Source organism: Ailuropoda melanoleuca, chromosome 10, assembly GCF_002007445.2.
Source record: "Ailuropoda melanoleuca isolate Jingjing chromosome 10, ASM200744v2, whole genome shotgun sequence".
NCBI lineage: Eukaryota > Metazoa > Chordata > Mammalia > Carnivora > Ursidae > Ailuropoda > Ailuropoda melanoleuca.
In genome coordinates this window covers 107,546,983-107,565,806 of record NC_048227.1, presented here as the reverse complement: position 1 = coordinate 107,565,806, position 18,824 = coordinate 107,546,983, and the positions used below count along the sequence as shown (strand labels likewise).

The 18,824-nt window shown below is 41.9% G+C and overlaps 1 protein-coding gene across 1 annotated transcript; it reads left to right on the top strand.

Annotated features, from left to right (window-relative positions):
• Positions 1-115: 115 nt before the first annotated feature.
• Positions 116-17,927, top strand: MPC1 (mitochondrial pyruvate carrier 1). The gene is made up of 5 exons (XM_034669429.1): positions 116-305; positions 14,033-14,036; positions 16,195-16,291; positions 16,927-17,059; positions 17,410-17,927. The coding sequence occupies exons 1-5, from the start codon at positions 235-237 to the stop codon at positions 17,432-17,434; spliced, it is 330 nt and encodes a 109-aa protein (XP_034525320.1). The 5' UTR covers positions 116-234; the 3' UTR covers positions 17,435-17,927.
• Positions 17,928-18,824: the final 897 nt, after the last annotated feature.

Here is an 18,824-nt window from a genome sequence, read left to right as displayed (position 1 = left end):
GGCTGTGAGGAGGTGTGGGGCGCGCGCGAGCCAGTCCGCGCCGCCGCCTCCCGCCCTGCCTCCTCCCATAGGCCGAGAGCCGGGCGGCGCGGCGCGGCCGTAAGGCGGAGCTGGCTGTCGTGAGGCGGGCCCGCGGGCGGGTGCGGTGTCCGCGCTGTCCGCTAGGCTGGGTGTCATTGGGCTCCGAGGAGCGGAGGCGAGGGCAGTGTGGGCTGCCTGGTGTCGGGCACGGCCATGGCGGGCGCGCTGGTGCGGAAAGCGGCGGACTATGTCCGGAGCAAGGACTTTCGGGACTACCTCATGAGGTGACGAGACCCCCGGGCCGGACCCCCGGAACCACCGAGGGCTCCCGGAGGTCGGGTCCGCGCCGCGCGGGACGTGAAGCCACAAGGGCGCGGTAGCCGGGCGGCGGGTCAGCGGGGCGGCGGCTGGCGGGGGCTCCGGGACGGCCGGGCGGGAGACGGCGGGCAGCGGGAGGACCCTCGCCCCCGGTGCGGTTTTCTGGCTGTAAGTCGCCAGGCCCCCGAAGTCAGGCGGGGCTCGCTGCACCTGCCCGGCAGCTGCGCGCCCAGGTGTGCGGCGGCGGTCCCGGGACGTGGGACCGGGAGGCGCTGTGAGAGCGCTGGTGAGCGCAGGTGCGCTGCAGGTGCGCTGCAGGTGCGCGAGCGCCTCTTCTGTAGTCACCGAAATACATAGGCGGTCCCGCTCGCGTTTCGGTTATCTCGTTTTAAAGATTTTCGGTTTAAGCGGGGAGGGAAATCAAATCTCACATGTTTTTATATACGAATATTCTGCCAACCATGGTGGAGTATCTCCAAGGACATACTTTCTCTTACTTGATTTCCTTTCCAGTTAGAATCAAAGGGCATTGGCGGATGAAAGGCCTCAAGACACACTTTCTGTATTTTATTTTCACCTCGAGTCTTGAGATGCCTGTTTTTATTTCAGAATATTTAGAATAACTTGAAAGTTTTAAATAGTTTTAGGTGTATAATTTTTAGTTTTCTTGTGTTGTAATTTTAAAGCCTAGATCGGTGTAGGGCTGCGTTTTGGGGTTTTTGTTTTTCTTTTTTTCAATAGTTAATAGTGTGGTAAAGAGGCAAAGTGATGACAGCTGAGGAGAAATAAGTCCTATAACCATCCAAAGGTACAGTGTGAAGGCAACTGAATTTTTGCCGATATAAAAGGATTAATTTTTAAGGCCTGAACTTTGTTGCAAATACTGTTTACGTCTAATTTTACAGAGCAGTACCGTGAGAAATAATATAATTCAGTCTCAAATGATAGAGTAAATTTGGAAACAAGCTTCACTCCTGACTTTCCAAATAGGAAGTTTCTGTACTTAAATAGGACTGTGATTAATTAAGACAGATGTTCAGTACCGCGGAGCAGAGTGATTTTATCAGATTAATGTGTTGGGAAAATCTGAGCAAGTAATAATACGAGGATATATTCTTAGTCCCTGCAGTTAAGTTTCTCTGGCTTTGAATGTTACCTTTTTTATTAATGTTTTCTGCTTTGGATAATGAGCCTTCCTAATCCTTAGGTACAGCTAAGGTTAAAATTGTATAGAATGTTTAGGAGTAAAGCGATTACACTTATTCATATTTTTAAAAAATACTGATGGTTACCTAATGTTCATAATAGTGTTACGTAATGTAATAAGAGGAATTATGTAATAATAGGAATAGTTTGTTAAGTGTATTTTCCAGGAAGAGAGCCTGGTTTTCTATTTCTTATTTCTATTATTATTTTTACTATTATTTTCTATTTCTTTTTCTTTTTTCCTCAAGTAGGTAGTTTTCTAAGAGCCAGGCTTTTCCATTAAATACTTTGACATATGGCTTACCCTTTTTTCTAAGATTAACTTCATGTGGCTTAATGTGTATATACTTTTTCCAGTGTTACTTTGAGTTAAGCTTTGACTAAATGAGGAAAAGAAGAGAATTGCAGTGTCTAGAAGGAGTGCTGCCTGCTAGGGCACCGGACGGAAGAACCACTTCTAACCAAGGGACTGCAAGCAAGTCCAATCCCAGTGGACCTCGATTACTGTGACATGGGTTTAATGATAATTCCCTATCTGGTTGAGTTTTTGAGAATGTTAAACTGGATGAGGGATGTGAAAATACTTGGAAACTCCAAATCACTGTTCAATTTATATTCTGCTATTTTCTGTGTGTGAGCAGAAACATTGTACACTGTTACGGAAAAAGTTAAAATTTTAAGTGTGAGGCATGAAGCTCGTTGATTTTTGGCCTGGAATTACTTTTGTGAACTGAATAGGTGGAGTGAGATGCCAGGCTTGTATTCCCTACCATTCTTGGAACAGTGGGATTTCCTGCCAGCACTGCCAGTGATGGAGGTTGAGGGCTGGTATCTGAACTCTCACCAGAAGATCTTTATTTAAGCTTTTTCTCCTAGAAAGAGAAACTCTTCCTCCTAGAACTTATCGGAGGAGTTTTCCCTCCGTGTTCTTCCAAGCCTCTTGCTCACAGCCCTGCTGTGCTTTTGTAAGGAAAAATGAAGCATAAAGAAGAAAATTTCATTTTGCCCCTTTTCTGGATCAGAAATGAGGTTCTGTGTCTTCTCACTTCCTCAATAACTTGTTCTGTCTACTTTGCACTCCCTACCAACTGAAGATCTGGACTCCTTTTACAGCTTACTGGAGGGATATAGAGATTTTTCTAAACTAAAGCTGTTCCAGAATTTTAAAAATTATTTTTATAACGTAGCTGGGTGTTTCAGCAAAAATTTAAAATCATATTTCATACAGATATTTAAAGTTCTGTCAATCACATTTTATGAGTAAGACTGAAATGTCTTTCTTACTAAAGTGGATTTCTAAGTGCATTTTTTCTTCCCCCCCCAAGTGTATTTTTTCTTTTTAAAGTTTTATTTTTAAGTAATCTCTACACCCAGTGTGGGGCTCCAACTCATAATCCTGAAATCAAGAGTAGCTGCTCTACCAACTGAGCCAGCCAGGCACCCCTCTGAGTGTATTTTAAAATGTTGATTTTTTTCCACTGAGAAACAGGAGTTAAAGAAACAGGCTGTAACCATAGGTAGTGTGTGGACTTTGATTGGATCCAGCATAGAAGAAAACAGCTGTAAAAGGCATTATCAGGACAACCAGGGACAATTAAATAGGGTCTTAATATTAGATTATATTAAGTAATTACTGACAATTTTTATTAGAAGTGATTTACAGTATTATTAAACCCAAATGATGAGTTAGAACTCTAGCCCTGGTGATTTTTAGCTGTGTGGTCCTGGGCAATTACTTACCTTCTGTGCTTTGGTAGCTGTTTGCCAACATAACAGTGCTTTACAAGAATAATATTCCATGTTTAATTCCCAGGGTTCTGGTACTCTGTTTTTGGGTGCCTTCCATCTCTACTGTCACCGATTTCTTACCTTAATGAGGATTTTCAATCAAGAACTTCCTGGATCTCTATTACCTTTTTTTTTTTTTTTTAAGTAATCACCATGCCCAGCGTGGGACTTGAACTCATGACCCTGGGATCAAGAGTCCTGTGCTCTACTGACTGAGCCAGCCAGGCATCCCCTATCTTTTCTTTTTTTTTTTTCTTCATATACCTTCTTGATGGAGTAAAAGAAGATAGCTCTTTTTGCTTTTGCTCTTCCTGTCCTCATGTCCTTTCATTTCTTCCCTGTCCTGAATTTTGGTTAGGAAGAATAAATGAGATTGAACAAATAAGTTCTGAGGTGTAGGACATATGCTTTAATGATTGAGTCAGTAGCAGTCTGTGCAGATTTACTCAACAGATTTACCCCCCTTCCTGAGAAGTGAACAGATATATGTGTGTATGCATGTATGTATTTTAATATATACGTGTAAAGGATGTTTTCTTTTTTTTTTTTTTTAAGATTTTATTTACTTATTTGACAGAGATAGAGACAGCCAGCGAGAGAGGGAACACAAGCAGGGGGAGTGGGAGGAAGAAGCAGGCTCATAGCGGAAGAGCCTGATGTGGGCCTCGATCCCATAACGCCGGGATCACGCCCTGAGCCAAAGGCAGACGCTTAACCGGTGTGCCACCCAGGTGCCCCGTAAAGGATGTTTTCTTAAGCAGAACGTAGATCATGGAGTGTTGTTAAATTCATTCGTCTGTTAGCACACTTACAAATCTGAAATTAATGAGGTTTTTGCTATGAAAATGCTTTAGTTAATAAGGTATGCTATTCTAATTTTAACTCCTTGTTTTCAGGAAAGCTTTAAAGATTTCTCCTTACTACCCAGGTGAGAAGTTGCAGTAGAACAACAGGAACCCTTTCCCAAGTGATAGACTAGCAGAGCTGGAACAGAGCTGAGGAGTCTGATAGTCCAACACCTCACTTGCCACATGAGAAACTGACATCTAGAGCAAACTTGAAACCCTCTGGACACCAAGTTTGTAGAGCCACGGCGGGAATGTCGGGTTAGGATTTAGATGAAAATAGTAATGCACAAGAATGGTTTCAAAAAGAAGGTTGGGGCCCCTGGGTGGCTCAGTCACTTGAGCATCCGACTCTTGATTTCAGTTCAGATCGTGATCTCAGGGTCCTGAGGTCGAGCCCCGTGTCGTCTCCGTGTTTAACGCAGAGTCCGCTTTTCCCTTTCCCTCTGCTCCCCCCCCCGCTCGTTCTCTCTCTCATTGATTAATTAATTAATTAAATTTCTTTTAAAACGAAGTAAGGTGTAGGGTACTTTGTGCCTCTCCTCTCTGCCACGCTGCTTCTGCTACCCTGCCCTTTGTTTTCCTTCCCCGCCGTGTAACTGACTTTCAACATGTCATGAAGCGGATAGTGTGGAAGCCGAATGGGCCACAAGAGAACCTTGTTGTCTGTACAGTCCAGTTTCCAGAGGTCTTTTCTGTCGTGCAGTTAGTTTGGACCAGCTAAATACAGTGGGACATCATATATTCTAGTTGTGAAAACTCCCTCATTTTAACTTGAATTAGAAAATCTGGTAAAACTTTGTGACAATAAATAAAACGGTGAGCGTTTTCAGGTGAGCTGCAGGAGAACTGCAGCTTAGAGCATCCCAGACTCTTATCCCTTTTTACCGTAAGTCATGGCGTAAAGAGACTGTGCGAGGCTGTAGCTTGGATCCCTTTAGTCCTAGCCAAGCAAGTTACCAGTTACACAGACTACCAGTGATTTCAGACAAAGCCAACAGCTCCTGTCTGTAATGTGAGGAAAATAAACTCAGATTGGCAGTTTTCAAACATTATGAAAATAAAAGTGAGCTTAGAAGAAATCTCGAACCCACCAATCACTTCTAAATTAAAGAAAAGAAGATAAGGTTTTGGGGGGTTTTGTTCTGTTTTGTTTTTAACCACATGATGGTTGTCCTTCATCCTCATCCTCAACCAGGAAGGTTGAGCTTACCCCTGAGAGTTCAAGGTTGTAAGTGAACACAAGAAGAAAGACCCTTATACTTTTTTTTTTTAACCTTCATGGAAATAAAAGCAGCATACCGAATAGAAAAATCAAGGTGTTTTTTGCTTTTAAAGATTGATTTATTTGAGAGCGTGCGTGCACACTACTGAGGGGATAGGGGTGGGGGAAGAGGGAGAGAATCTCAAGCGGACTCTGCACTGAGCACGGAGCCCAACTTGGGGCTCCATCTCATGACCCTGAGATCATGACCTGAGCCGAAATCAAGAGTGGGACATTTAACTGACTAAGCCACCCAGGCACCCCAAAACCAAGGATATTTTTACAGTTTTACATTACTCTCCCCAAATTGAAGTTTGTGAGTTGCTCATAAATTTATCATTCTTTGGAACAGATATTCATACACACTAAGAAGCTTTTCTTTTTTTCATTCACATGGCTCTGCGAAAATATGCATTCCAGATTTTCTGACTTGGTAGTTGATTGACGTTTTGGACAACTGACCTAGAATTAAGGGACGTTGAGTTGTAGATCTGTGTATTTACCAGTGTTGTTCAGAATGATTTTATTCTCTGATTGTTTACAGTCATCGAATCACTAAGTAACCAACATGATGTTCTTTTCAAACAGACTTTTATTCAACTTATTTAAACTCTAACAAAACAGCTCACCCATTTCTCACATCCCTCACTCCCTGCCTCTGGCAGCCCTCAATCTGTTCTCTGTATCTACTGAGCTTGTTTGTTTGTTTGTTTGAAGATTACCCGTAGAAGGGAGATCACAACGGTATTTGTCTTTCTCTGCCTTATTTCACTTAGCATAGTGCCCCTGAGGTCTGTCCATGTTGTAGCAAATGGTAAAATTGATATCTTGTTATGGCTGAGTAATATTCCATTGTGTTTATGTACCACGATTTCTTGATCCATTCATCCATCAGGAGACACGTAGGTTGTTTTCATATCTTGGCTGTTGTAAATAACGCCTCAGTGAACATAGGGTATATATGTCTTTTCAAATTAGTGTTTTTGTTTTCTTCAAATACCCAGAAGTGGAATTGCTGGATCATATTTAATTCGGTTTTAATTTTTGAGGAACCACCATACCGTGTTTCACGGCGGCCACACCAGTTACACGCCCACCAACAGTGCGCAACCAGTTTATGTTCTCCACATCTTCGCCAACACTTAGTTTTAATAATGTTGATAGTAGTCATTGTACCAGGTGTGTGGTGATACCTCGTGGCTTTGATTTGTGTTTGCATTTTCCTGATGATTAGTGAATGTTGAATATCTTTTCATGTACTGTTGGCCATCTGTAAGTCTTTTTTGGGAAAAAAAAATCTATTCAGATTTCTGCCCCTTTTTTAATCAAACTGGGTTTTGTTTTGTTTTTTTTTTTTTTTGCTATTGAGTTGTATGAGTTACATATTTTGAATATTAGCCCTTTATCAGATACATGATTTGCAAATTTTTTCTCCCATTCAATATGTTGCCTTTTCATTTTACTGTCGGTTTCTTTTACTGTGCAGAAGTTTTTAGTTTGATGTAGTCCTACTTGCTTATTTTTGCTTTTGCTGTCAGATTCAGAAAATCATTGCCAAGACCAGTGTCAAGGAGCTTACCACCTAGTTTTCTTCTAGGAGTTTTATGGTTTCAAGTCTTACATTCAAGTCTTTAATCTGTTTTTGTGTATAGTATAAGATAATGGTCCAGTTTTACTCTTTTGCATGTGGCTGTCCAATTTTCCCAATACTGTTTATTGAAGAGACTGTCTTTTCAGCATAGTATGTGGTATGTTCTTGGCTCCTTTATCATAAATTTATTGACCATATATATGTGTGGGTTTATTTCTGGCTGTATTCTGTTCTATTGATCTCTGTTTTTATGCCAATACCATACTCTTTTAGTTACTACATCTTTGTAGTATAGTTTGAAATCAAGTAACCTGATGCCTCTAGCTGTGTTCTTCTTTTTTGAGATTGCTTTGCCTATTTGAGGTCTTTTATGATTCCATGCAAGTTTTAGGGTTGTTCTATTTCTGTGGAAAATGCCATTGGAATTTTGGTAGGGTTTTCATTGAATCTGTATAATTGCTTTGGATAGTGTGACCATTTTAACAATATTAGTTCTTCCCATCCCTGAGCATGGAATAGCTTTGCATTTATTTGTGTCTTCTTTAGTTTCTTTCGCTCATGTCTTGTAGTTTTCAACATACAAGCCTTTCACCTTCTTGATTAAATTTATTCCTAGGTATTCTTTTTGATGCAATTGTAAATGGGATTTAAAAAAAAATATTTTGTTTATTTGACAGAGACAGAGCACAAGCAGGGGGAGGGATAGAGAGGGACAAGCAGACACCCTGCTGAGCAGGGAGTTCCATGTGGGACTCGGATCCCAGGACTCCAGAGTCACAAACTTAACATTTTTTGGTGGCATCTTCAGGGTTCTCTCTATATTATATCATGTCAATCGCAAATAGTAACGGTTTTTTCCTCTAAGATTTTTTTTTTTTTAAGATTCATTTATTTGAGAGAGAGCGCACACAAGCAGGGTGAGGGGAAGAGGGAGAGGGAGAGAGATTCTCAAGCAGAGTCCGTGCTGAGTGTGCAGCCCGACTTGGGTCTCGATCTCAGGACTCTGAGATCGTGACCTAAGCCAAAATCAAGAGTCACTTAACTGACTAAGCCACCCAAGTGCTCCTTAAAGATTTTATTTTTAAGTAATCTGTACACCCAACATGGGGCTCGAGCTCACAACCTCGAGATCAAAAGTCATTTGCTCCACCAACCAAGCCAACCAAGTGCCCCACAAATAGTGACAGTTTTACTTTTTTCTTTCTAATATCAGTGCCCTTTCTTTTCCTTCCTAATTGCTCTGGCTAGGACATCCAACACTATGTTGAATAAAAGTGGCAAGAGTAGACATCCTTTTTCCCGATCTTGTTCTGAGTGTGACATTAGCTGTGTGCTTGTTTTATGTGGTCTTTATTATGGTCAGTTACTGTTTTATCAGTACAGTCTCTGTTTCTGCTTTGTTGAGAGTTGTTATCAAAAATGAGTGTTCAGTTTTGTCAGATGTTTTTTCTGTATCTGTTGAGATGCTCGTATTGTTTGTACCCTTCATTTTGTTAGTGTGTGTAGTGTGGTGCCGCTTATTCATTTGTGGGTGTCGAACCATCCTTGACTCCCTAGAGTAAGTCTGACTTGATCATAGTGTATCATCATTTTAATGTATTGTTGAGTTTGGTTTACTAATAGTTTATTGAGGATTTTTGCATCTGTGTTCATCAGGGATATTGACCTGTAATTTTCCATTTTGTATGGCATCCTTGTTTAGTTTTGGTATCAGGGCAATGCTGGCCTTGTAAAATGTTTTTATAAGAGTTCTCCCTCTTCTAGCTTTTGGAAGTGTTTGAAAGGGATTGGTATTAATTCTTCGTTGAATGTTTGGTAGAATTCACCAGTGAAGCTCTGTGGTCGTGGACTTCTGTTTATTGGGAGGTTTTTGATTACTGATTCAGTCTCTTCGATAGTAATCAGTCTGTTCAGATTTTCTATTTTATCGTGATTCAGTTGTGGTAGGTTGTATGTTTCTAGGAATTTATCCATTTCTTCTAGGTTATCCAGGTTGTTTATGTACAGTTATTCATAGTAGCCTCTTACAGTACTTTGTATTTCTGTGGTATCACTTTTAATCTCTTTTTCATTTCTGGTTTTATTTGAGTTCTCTCTTTTTTTCTTGGTGAGTCTAGTTAAAGTTTTGTTTATCTTTTCAAAGAACCAGCTCTTAGTCATATTGATTTTTTTTTTAAGATTTTATTTATTTATTTGACAGAGACAGCCAGTGAGAGAGGGAACACAAGCAGGGGGAGTGGAAGAGGGAGAAGCAGGCTCATAGCGGAGGAGCCTGATGTGGGGCTCGATCCCACAATGCCGGGATCACGCCCTGAGCCGAAGGCAGATGCTTAACAACTGTGCCACCCAGGCGCCCCTCAATTTCATTTATTTCTGCTCTAATCTTTGTTATTTTTCTTTCTTTTTTTTTAATATTTTATTTATTTATTTGAGAGAGGGAGAGAGCATGAGAGGGGGGAGGGTCACAGGGAGAAGCAGACTCCCCGTCAATCAGGGAGCCCGATATGGGGCTCAATCCCAGGACTCCAGGATCATGACCTAAGCTGAAGACAGACAACCAACTGACTGAGCCACCCAGGCGCCCCTAATCTTTTTTTTCTTCCTTCTAGTAACTTTGGGCTTTTTTTATTCTTCTTTTTATATACTTCCTCAAAATATAATGTTAGGTTGTTTGAGACCTTGTTTCTTGAGGTAGGCGTTTATTGCTTTGAACTTCATTCTTAGAACTGCTTTTGCTGCATTCCATAAATTTTGGTATGATACATTTCCATTTTCATTTGTCTCAAGGCATTTTTTTATTTCTTCTTTGACCTATCAGTTACTCAGCATGTTGTTTAATCTCCATATATTTGTGAATTTTCCAGTTTTCTTCATGTAAATTTCTGGTTTCATATCACTATGGTTGGAAAAGATGCTTGATCTCAATCTTAAATTTATGAAGACTTGTTTTGTGGCCTAAGATATGATCTATCTTGGAAAATGTTCATGTTCCCTTAAGAAGAATATGTATTCTGTTGCTTTTGGATGAAGTGTTCTAGATAGATAGATAGATAGATAGATAGATAGATAGATAGATAGATATAAACTTCATCTGGTCTAACTTGTCACTTAAGGCCAATGTTGCCTTATCGATTTTATCTGGATGATTTATCCATTGATGTAAGCAGGGTATTAAAGTCCTCTGCTATTATTAAGCTGATGTCTCTTTCTCCCTTTAAGTATGTTAATATTAGCTTTATATAGTTAGATGCTCCTGTGTTGGAACTGTTAGGTCCCCTTGTTGGATTAACCCCTTTACCATTATGTAACACCCTTTTTTGTCTCTTATTACAGTTTTTGTTTTAAAGTCTATTTTGTCTGATATCAGTAAAGATAACTCTATTCTTTTGGTTTCCATTTGCATGGAATCTTTTTCTGTCCTTTCATTTTAGTTTGTTCTTATATCAAAAGTGTTGTTGTACACAGCATATAGATGAATCTTGTTTTTTTACCCATTCAGCTGTTCTTTTGATTGGAGAATTTAGTCTATTTACATTTAAAGGAGTTGTTGGTGGGTATGCGCTTATTGCCATTTTGTTTCTTTTTGGATATTTTTGTAGTTCTCTGTTATGTTGTTCTCTCACTCTCTTCCTTTGTGGTTTGATGACCTTTATTTTTTGCTGTTTACTCTAGGTTTTTGCTCTGTGGTTGTCGTGAGGTTTATATATAACAGCCCATATCTGTTAACAGTTTTCAGCTGATAACAACTGTAAGTTTGGCCGGATTCTAAAACTCAACATTCCCCCCTGCCTTATTTTAAGTTTTTTTGGGGTTTTTTTTTTTTTTTTTAAGATTTTTTAAATTTATTTATTCGACAGAGATAGAGACAGCCAGCGAGAGAGGGAACACAAGCAGGGGGAGTTGGGAGAGGAAGAAGCAGGCTCATAGCAGAAGAGCCTGATGTGGGGCTCAATCCCACAACACCAGGATCACGCCCTGAGCCGAAGGCAGACGCTCAACCACTGTGCCACCCAGGCGCCCCATATTTTAAGTTTTTGATATATTTTACATCTTTTTATCTTGTCTGTCCCTTAACTAATTATTTTAATCATTGCTATTTTTACTATTTTTGTCTTTTAACCTTCATACTAGCTTTATAAGTAAGTAATCCACTTGCCTTTACTGTATTTATTTTTCCAGTGAAATTTATTCTTTCATATGTGTTCTTATTACTAATTAACCCTGTTTCTTTTAAGGCTAGTTTAATGGCGATGAACTTCTTTAGCTTTTGTTTGTCTGGAAAATTCTTTCTCCTCCAATTCTGAATGATAACTTTGCTGGGTAGGGTATTCTTGGTTGGAAGATCATTTTTTGTGTGATCATTTTCATAATGTAAAGTTAAGTAGAATTTGAACTGTTGTACAGTTCAGGAAGAGTCCTGAATTGAAAATTAAATTATCTCCAAGTTGACATTTTAGGTTTTTGGGTTTTTTTTAAAGATTTTATTTATTTATTTGAGAGAGAGAAAGATAGCAACGTATATAGAGAGAGCATGAGCAGGGAGGAGAGGGAGAAGCAGTCTCCCCACTGAGCAGGGAGCCCAACACGGGACTCAATCCCAGGACCCTGAGATCAGTGATCCAAGCCGAAGGTAGACACCCAACCAACTGAGCCACCCAGGTGCCCCAACATTTTAGGTTTTAAAACTACATCTTTTAAAATATTCTTATGGGGAAAAAATGTGCCACTGGTAATTTATAGCTAATTAAATATGGTTCTTTGTTCACATCCTGAACAAAGATGCTTTAAGAATAGTGACACTGCAAAAAACAAAATATCCAGGCAAGAAATGGGCAGAAGATATGAACAGACGTTTCTCCAAAGAAGACATACAAATGGCCAACAGACCATTTTCATTATAATGAAAAAATGCTCAACATCACTCGGCATCAGGGAAATACAAATCAAAAAACCAAAATGATATATCACCTCACACCAGTCAAATGGCTAAAATTAACAAGTCAGAAAACAACAAATGTCAGCAAGGATGCGGTGAAAGAGGAACCCTCTTACACGATTGGTGGGAATGCAAACTGGTGCAGTCACTGTGGAGAAGAGTGTGGACGTTCTGCAAAAAGTTAAACATAGAGCTACCCTTTGACCCAGCAATTGCACTACTGTGTATTTATCCAAAGGATATAAACACAGTGATCTGAAGGGGCACCTGCACCCCAATGTTTATAGCAGCAATGTCCACAATAGCCAAAATATGGGAAGAGCCCAGATGATGTCTGTTGACGGATGAATAGATAAAGAAGATGTGGGATGGATGGATGGATGGATAGATAGATGATGGAATATTACTCAGTAATCAAAAAGAATGAAAACTTGCCATTTGCCACAACGTGGCTAGAACTATAGGGTCTAATGCTAAGTGAAATAGAGAAAGACAATTATCATATGATCTCACTCATATGTGGAATTTAGGAAACAAAACAGATGAACATAGGGGAAGGGAAGGAAAAATAATAAAAGATGAAAATAGGGAGACAAACCGTAAGAGAGTTTTAACTCTAGGGAACAAACAGGGTTACCGGAGGGGAGGTGAAAGGGGACCTGGGGTCACTGGGTGATGGGCATTAAGGAGGGCACGTGATGTAATGAGCACTGGGTGTTATATGCAACTGATGAATCACTAAATTCTACCCCTGAAGCTAACAACAACAAAGAACAGTGGCACTGCAGGTGGGTGTGGTCCACAGTCCACTAGATGTGCCGTCTGATCTGGTAAGGCAGTCCACCCCTTCTGCCGCAAAGACCCTGCAGAGTTCGGACTTCCTGTGAAATAGTCTTGGTAACACAGTCTGTTACCACAGCTGAAACATAATTTGTTCAAACAGTTCACTTAACATCAAAAGGCTCTTTCTGGGCTTCTTGTATTTCATAATAGAACCTATTTGAAGAATATTATTAGCACTGTCAACAAATATTTTCACGCTGGAAATTAGAACCTTCTTGACCTCTAAGTCAAAATGGTGAGAAGAGCCATTTGGATGTGTGTTTATAAAGGATTTTTATAATTTTATTTCACTATTTCAACACATAAACTTTTAAGATTTTGCTGTATAGAACACTTAAGCTATATCCTGCAAAAAGAATTGCCATTTCAGAAATAGGAGTAATTCATTATAAAACTTTTGATATATTTTTAAATGGTACCAGGTTTAACATTCAGAAAAACACAATGTTGAAAGTTTTCACTATTCATTCACTCACCAAATACTTTTTGAATGCCTTGTAAATGCCAGGCACTGTTTGAGGTTCCAGAGTTTTAGAAGTGAACAAAATGTAAAATTACATGTCTGTTTTTAGGGGCTTTCGTTCTGGTGATAACTTGTTAGCACAAATGGTGAGTTCGCCATTACTAGAGCTCCGCAGCACTGTGTCTCCCACCCTCGCCATTTCCAGATCAGCCTGCGCCGAGCCGTCTCAGCCGTGAGCCACAGACGGCAGCAGACATCGTCCTGGTGGCTGGTCCGAATGACACGCACCACGGATGCCAGCACACACTAGATCTCAGACACTTAGTACAAAGAAAGAATGTAAAATATCACATTGCTAAGATTTTGTTGAGTGCATGTTCACATGAAAATATTTTTGATACATTAGAATAAATTTAATAAAATTCTGTAGTTTCTTTTTACTTCTAATGTGGCTTCTAGAAATTTTAAAATTACGTATGGGGCTCCTAGTAGGTGACTTGCATTATATTTCTATTGGACAGCTTCACTCTGAGGCTTACGTTCATTTTCATAAAACTGAGGTTTAATTTCGTTGGGTCAAAGTTGTTGTTAGGAATGTGTGCTGCTCAGCTCGGCATTCTGCTGCTGAAACGTAAACACACGTGTGAGGGTGAAGTAACCTAAAAGAACTGAAATCTTCCAAAGCATCTGATCTTTGTTTTTTTTCTTCTCCCCCACATCTCTCCTGTCTGAACCTTGGGGACTCCTCACAAAATAGTACGGTAAGAAAACTGTTCTACTTTATTTCAGGCTCTTGCAGACTTTGTGCATTGCCAGACTTACGGACAGCAGCCCTGGCTTCCTTTGCTTGAGCTAGCACGTGCAGCCGCCGTGCCTGGTAGCTCTCCCAGTGGCCCCTTGGTGGTCCTCGTCCACTCTGGGTGCTCACTCCTGGCAGGACCAGTGCGTCGACTGCTGAGCTGAGGCAGCCTGGACCAAACGTGTATTTCCAAACAGGGAAGTGAGAACTGGGAGCTTGCGCTAGATAGGAAGGATGCATTGTTAACTTCCTAAGGTTGGATCTTTTAGTAAACTAGTATTGAGATCATTTTTACCTTTCATGTTCTTTTTAAGAAACCTGTTTTAAGTGTACCTCAGTGTTCATCATCACTGTGTGTATATCGCCCCTAACTTGCAGAACTCTGTTCACGCATAACAGTCCTCACACTAGAACCTATAATGCCACCATTTGAGTGCAGGTGCCCCAGGACGACTTGAGGTGTCAGATTTATGCCATGGTCCTGCCTCTTGGCCCCGGCTGTGGGCGGAGACGCCTTTGTGCCTGGTGATGGAGAAACCTCCAGGCTCTATTCCAGCCCCAGGTCTATGGATGAGAATAGACATTGGAACCAACATGCAGAGCAGAGCTGTGGAAAGAGATGAACTAGAAAAAGATCAAACTAGACCAAAGTGGAGAAAGGCCTGGTCAGTAGGGGAGGAAAGGGAGACACTGGCATGACAGGGAGCTGAGAAAGAAAGTACCTCCCAGGAAAAGGACAGGTGGGGAAAGAAGGCAGCCAGTAAGGGAAGTCGAGGCACTCTCCCTCTCCAGACCTCTCCACAGCTCTGGTGGGAAGGGGGGAGGGGAAATGGCCACCCCACGTCCAGGTATAAGAAATTACAGTTCCAGCAGTGTGGGTCTTCCTGAGATAATAGCCAGTCCGAACACAGGAGGACTTGTTAGCCACCCCAGAACCTCCGAGATTATTTACACCAGCTGTGTCTGATTTACGGGGTCATAACTCATCTGTGGACGCTTCCGGGCTTAGCGTGCTGGCCCCGTGGGAGCTCTGGCGCGTTACAGCTCCTTAAGGCCTGGGCCTCATGTTAAGTAAACATTTCGAAATATTTTCCTATCATGCCAAATGTAATTCTCATTCATTTTTCTTGCATTTCTCTGATTTCCTACTTCTTAATGGAATTTCGGATTTTAATGTCTCCTGGTCAATGTTAGAAATGCATTGAGCAGTCTGAATTTATCTTAAATGCTCTGACAGCAGAAGTGGATCCCTGATTCATAGTCTGATAACTAAAAAGGGTGTTCAGCCAACAATGTGTGGTTTCTTTCATGCTTTAAAGAATTGCAAATTATACATTAATAAAAGAATTTTTAATTTAATGGGAGAAGCCACTGAACTTAGTTCAGCCTCAGAACTTAAATCGATTGGATGTTGCTGCTGTTAACACAGATGATGTCATTTTGCTATCCTGGGATGACTGCTGTCACAGCATGAAAACCTGTTGAGCCTTTTCTAAACGTAGGTTGTTGCTAGGACTTCGAAAGTATCTTCCAGTCTTAATTTCTTAGTATCCTTTGGGGTTCCAAGTGGAGATTTCCAGGCTCTCTGATCTAAATACAGCTCATAGGAGCTGAAAAGCCAGTCTCCCCTTTAAGTTGCTTTCTTCAGAAACGAAAGCAGAATCTTCAGAATCTTCCTCATTGTAAGAGATACAAATATCTTAAGGAAAATTTGAAAAAGAGGTTTTGATAGATGTAAGCATTACATTATTGAGAATAGTTGTAAGGAGGTTTAAATTGTGGCCAGCGGGAATTGGGTAAGAAGTTAATCTGATTTAAAGTTCTCTCAGTGGGACAGAGATTACCTAGCGGTAAGCTGGAAGTTGATGGGGACCTTGGTGAACGGCCAAGTCCTTTCTGACTCGGGGCTCACCCTGGAAGAGCCACCGATGTCCAGGCAAACCCTTGAATAGTCCATGCCCAGATGTTAACTGGCCATCTGTTGACCAGTAAACCTGCACGATGTAAACCTGAAGGTTCATTTCCATCGTTTCCATTATCGTTTAAAGGAAGAAATTGCAGCTGTTCACAGCCCCGCCTTATCCTTCTCCTTTCCTCTTCCCCTCCTCTCATTTTTGTAGCATTTCTGGGGCCCTGTAGCCAACTGGGGTCTTCCCATTGCTGCCATCAATGACATGAAAAAGTCTCCAGAGATTATCAGTGGGCGGATGACATTTGGTAAGGACACAGATTTGAATAATTGGGAGGACTTTAATACATATAATTATAGCATCATATGGCTCCTGTTTCCATTCAAGGTTTGTACCTCCAGGTACTACAGTCAGTATTGGCAAGTTACATACGGAATATGATGGCATGGAAGGGTGTTGCTTGTGCATGGGGAGGAAAAAACGGTGTTGAATATTTATGCAGGAAGTGTTGTTAGGGTCCTGTACATACAACTGAAGAATATGTCCTCTTGAATTTTATTTGGAAGAAGTGGCTTCAAGTTTACTTGACATCCCGATATTTGACCATAAAAGTCTTGTTGTGGGGATTAAGTAGCAATTCTTTCAGACAATGGCTTGTGAACAATTCTAAGGGGACAGAAAAAGCAGCTAAAACTAACAGCCCACTCTCGCAAACAAACATGTCCCTGAAGTGTTTACTAAGTAAAGTACCTACCAGTAGAGTAAATTGAGGATGAGCTTCCCAGTCGTGGGAGCATTTATGCAACAACTTGTATCATCCGTGCAGTTTTAGCAGAAGAGATTCTTTTTCTGATGAAGGCAGTCGAGCCACTGATCAGTGACCGCGCCAGCTCCGAGTCGGCTAGGTTGTGAGTCATTGCTGTGCTCTGATGTTTCCGGCAGCCCTGTGTTGTTACTCCTTGACATTCATGAGATTCGCCTACAAGGTACAGCCTCGAAACTGGCTTCTGTTTGCTTGCCACGCCACGAACGAAGTAGCCCAGCTCATCCAGGGAGGACGCCTTATCAAACACGAGTAAGCAGGTCCCGATTCTGTCGGTTTTGTTTAGAGAAATTGGGGAGAATGAAACTCAAATCTTGAGGCCTTGGGGGGCTGGCTGTGTGTGTGTACAGAGATACGTGTTCGCAGTTGGGGAAACTGGATTCTGAGCAAAAATGTGCCGTCGGAAAAGAAAAAATATGCTGCTGAATTTAAATAGTGATTGGTCAGCGAATGCGCTGCAGATTAACATGAAATAGGGTGTTACCATTTTTAGAAAATTATAAGTTGAAATAAATGTAAAGGTGTCTTAACGCCATCCAAGGCCTTTGAGGCTGGCAGTGAAATTTGCTTCTCATTGAATTTTTCTTTGTGTTTATTTCCAGGATGAGTAAAAAGGCATCAGCATAACAGTGGAAAGTGAGAAACCAGGTGTTTGGAGGGACAGCCTCGCCCACGCCCCTGCGTCACAGATTCTGTGCTCAGAATAGCCTTGCTAAGGAAAAGAAGCTGAATGCTATTTTTACTAACCAATTTTTCTAGAAATAGCTGAGAGTCCCTAAACCAACTCTCTGCTGCCTTACACATATCGAATATTTTACTTCTCTTCATAAAGAGTAGCTCAAAATATGCAATCAGTTTAATAATTCCCAATGATGGTTTTATCTGCAGTAATATGTATATTACTTGGTAGAATTTACTTAATGAAAAACTGAATAGAGAAAATTTGTAATTCTTAGCACTCAAGTACTCAGAATCCCTAACTCTTTACTGACCACGAACCCACCGACCGGCCACGGCCACTGTCCTGGCCGGCGTTAGAGAACGTGTCTGTGCTTCCGTGTGGCGTGTATGTTCAAATGCTGTAACTTAAAGGCAATAAATGACTTAAATATTTGTCAAACGAGTGTGATGAAATATTTTGCTGTTGAGAAACAGCAGAACTGTAAGATCCCTGGAAAGATCATCGTGGGTAAGAGGGTGGAGCACCTGGAAAGGTATCCCCGCGGCTGGAAGGCCGGCCTCTGGACAGTGCCCACCGGTACTCAGAGATCCAAGCTGCGTCCCGGGGCTGGGAACACGGGCGCCTGGTGGGAGGGGGGCGGTCAGCCGGGGAGCCCACAACGAACACAGGCTCACAGGTCAGCTCACATTGTTCAGAGAAGTCGGGCTGTAAGGGCTCCGCCGTGCATGGTCGCAGCGCCTTCTGTTCCGGGCGGCAGGGGTGGCCGAGAGCAGCAGAGGCACAGCAGATTCGGGCAGGGTGTGTGCCCCGAGTCGTTTCTCTGCGGCCGCTTGTTTTTCTGGACAGCTGCGAAATCGTTGACAACGCGTTTTTATCTGTGTTCTCTCATGCAAGCTGCGCACAGGCTGGGGGGGGACGGGCAGGACGGGTGCTGCTTCCCTTTTGTGGGTGAGGGAGCGCGGCTGGGAGCAGGGGGCGCCACGCGGGGCCCTGGCCACCAGCTGCACCGGCCACCGCATCCTTGATGCCCTCGGGCTCATCGCTCCGCAGTGGACCGGCTGCAGTGGGTGAGAGGCTGGACTGGCTTCGGGAAGTTCATACAACGCCTTCTACTCTAATGCAAGTACCATTGCTTGTGAGAGACCCAAACTGCAGGGGCATAGAAAGTACCCCTGAAACCCTCCTGGCCTTTGCGCTTGTCCCCTCCCCCACACCAGCCACTGCTGTGTCTGTGGTTTGGGATCTTCCTCTTTCGTCACCTTAGAAGACTTCTCTGCCTGCTCGTGTGCTCGTGAGGAGCAAGGGCCTCTCCGCACCTCTGAAGCCCCCAGGGCC

What these genes read in the sequence shown, in the direction of transcription:
- MPC1 (XM_034669429.1), top strand. Translation starts at nt 235, where the DNA reads ATGGCGGGCGCGCTGGTGCGGAAAGCGGCGGACTATGTCCGGAGCAAG. An exon ending in CAGTGGGCGGATGACATTTG is followed by an intron (nt 16,292 to 16,926) that starts GTAAGGACACAG and finishes TGTTTCCGGCAG; the next exon opens with CCCTGTGTTGTTACTCCTTG. An exon ending in GGACGCCTTATCAAACACGA is followed by an intron (nt 17,060 to 17,409) that starts GTAAGCAGGTCC and finishes GTTTATTTCCAG; the next exon opens with GATGAGTAAAAAGGCATCAG.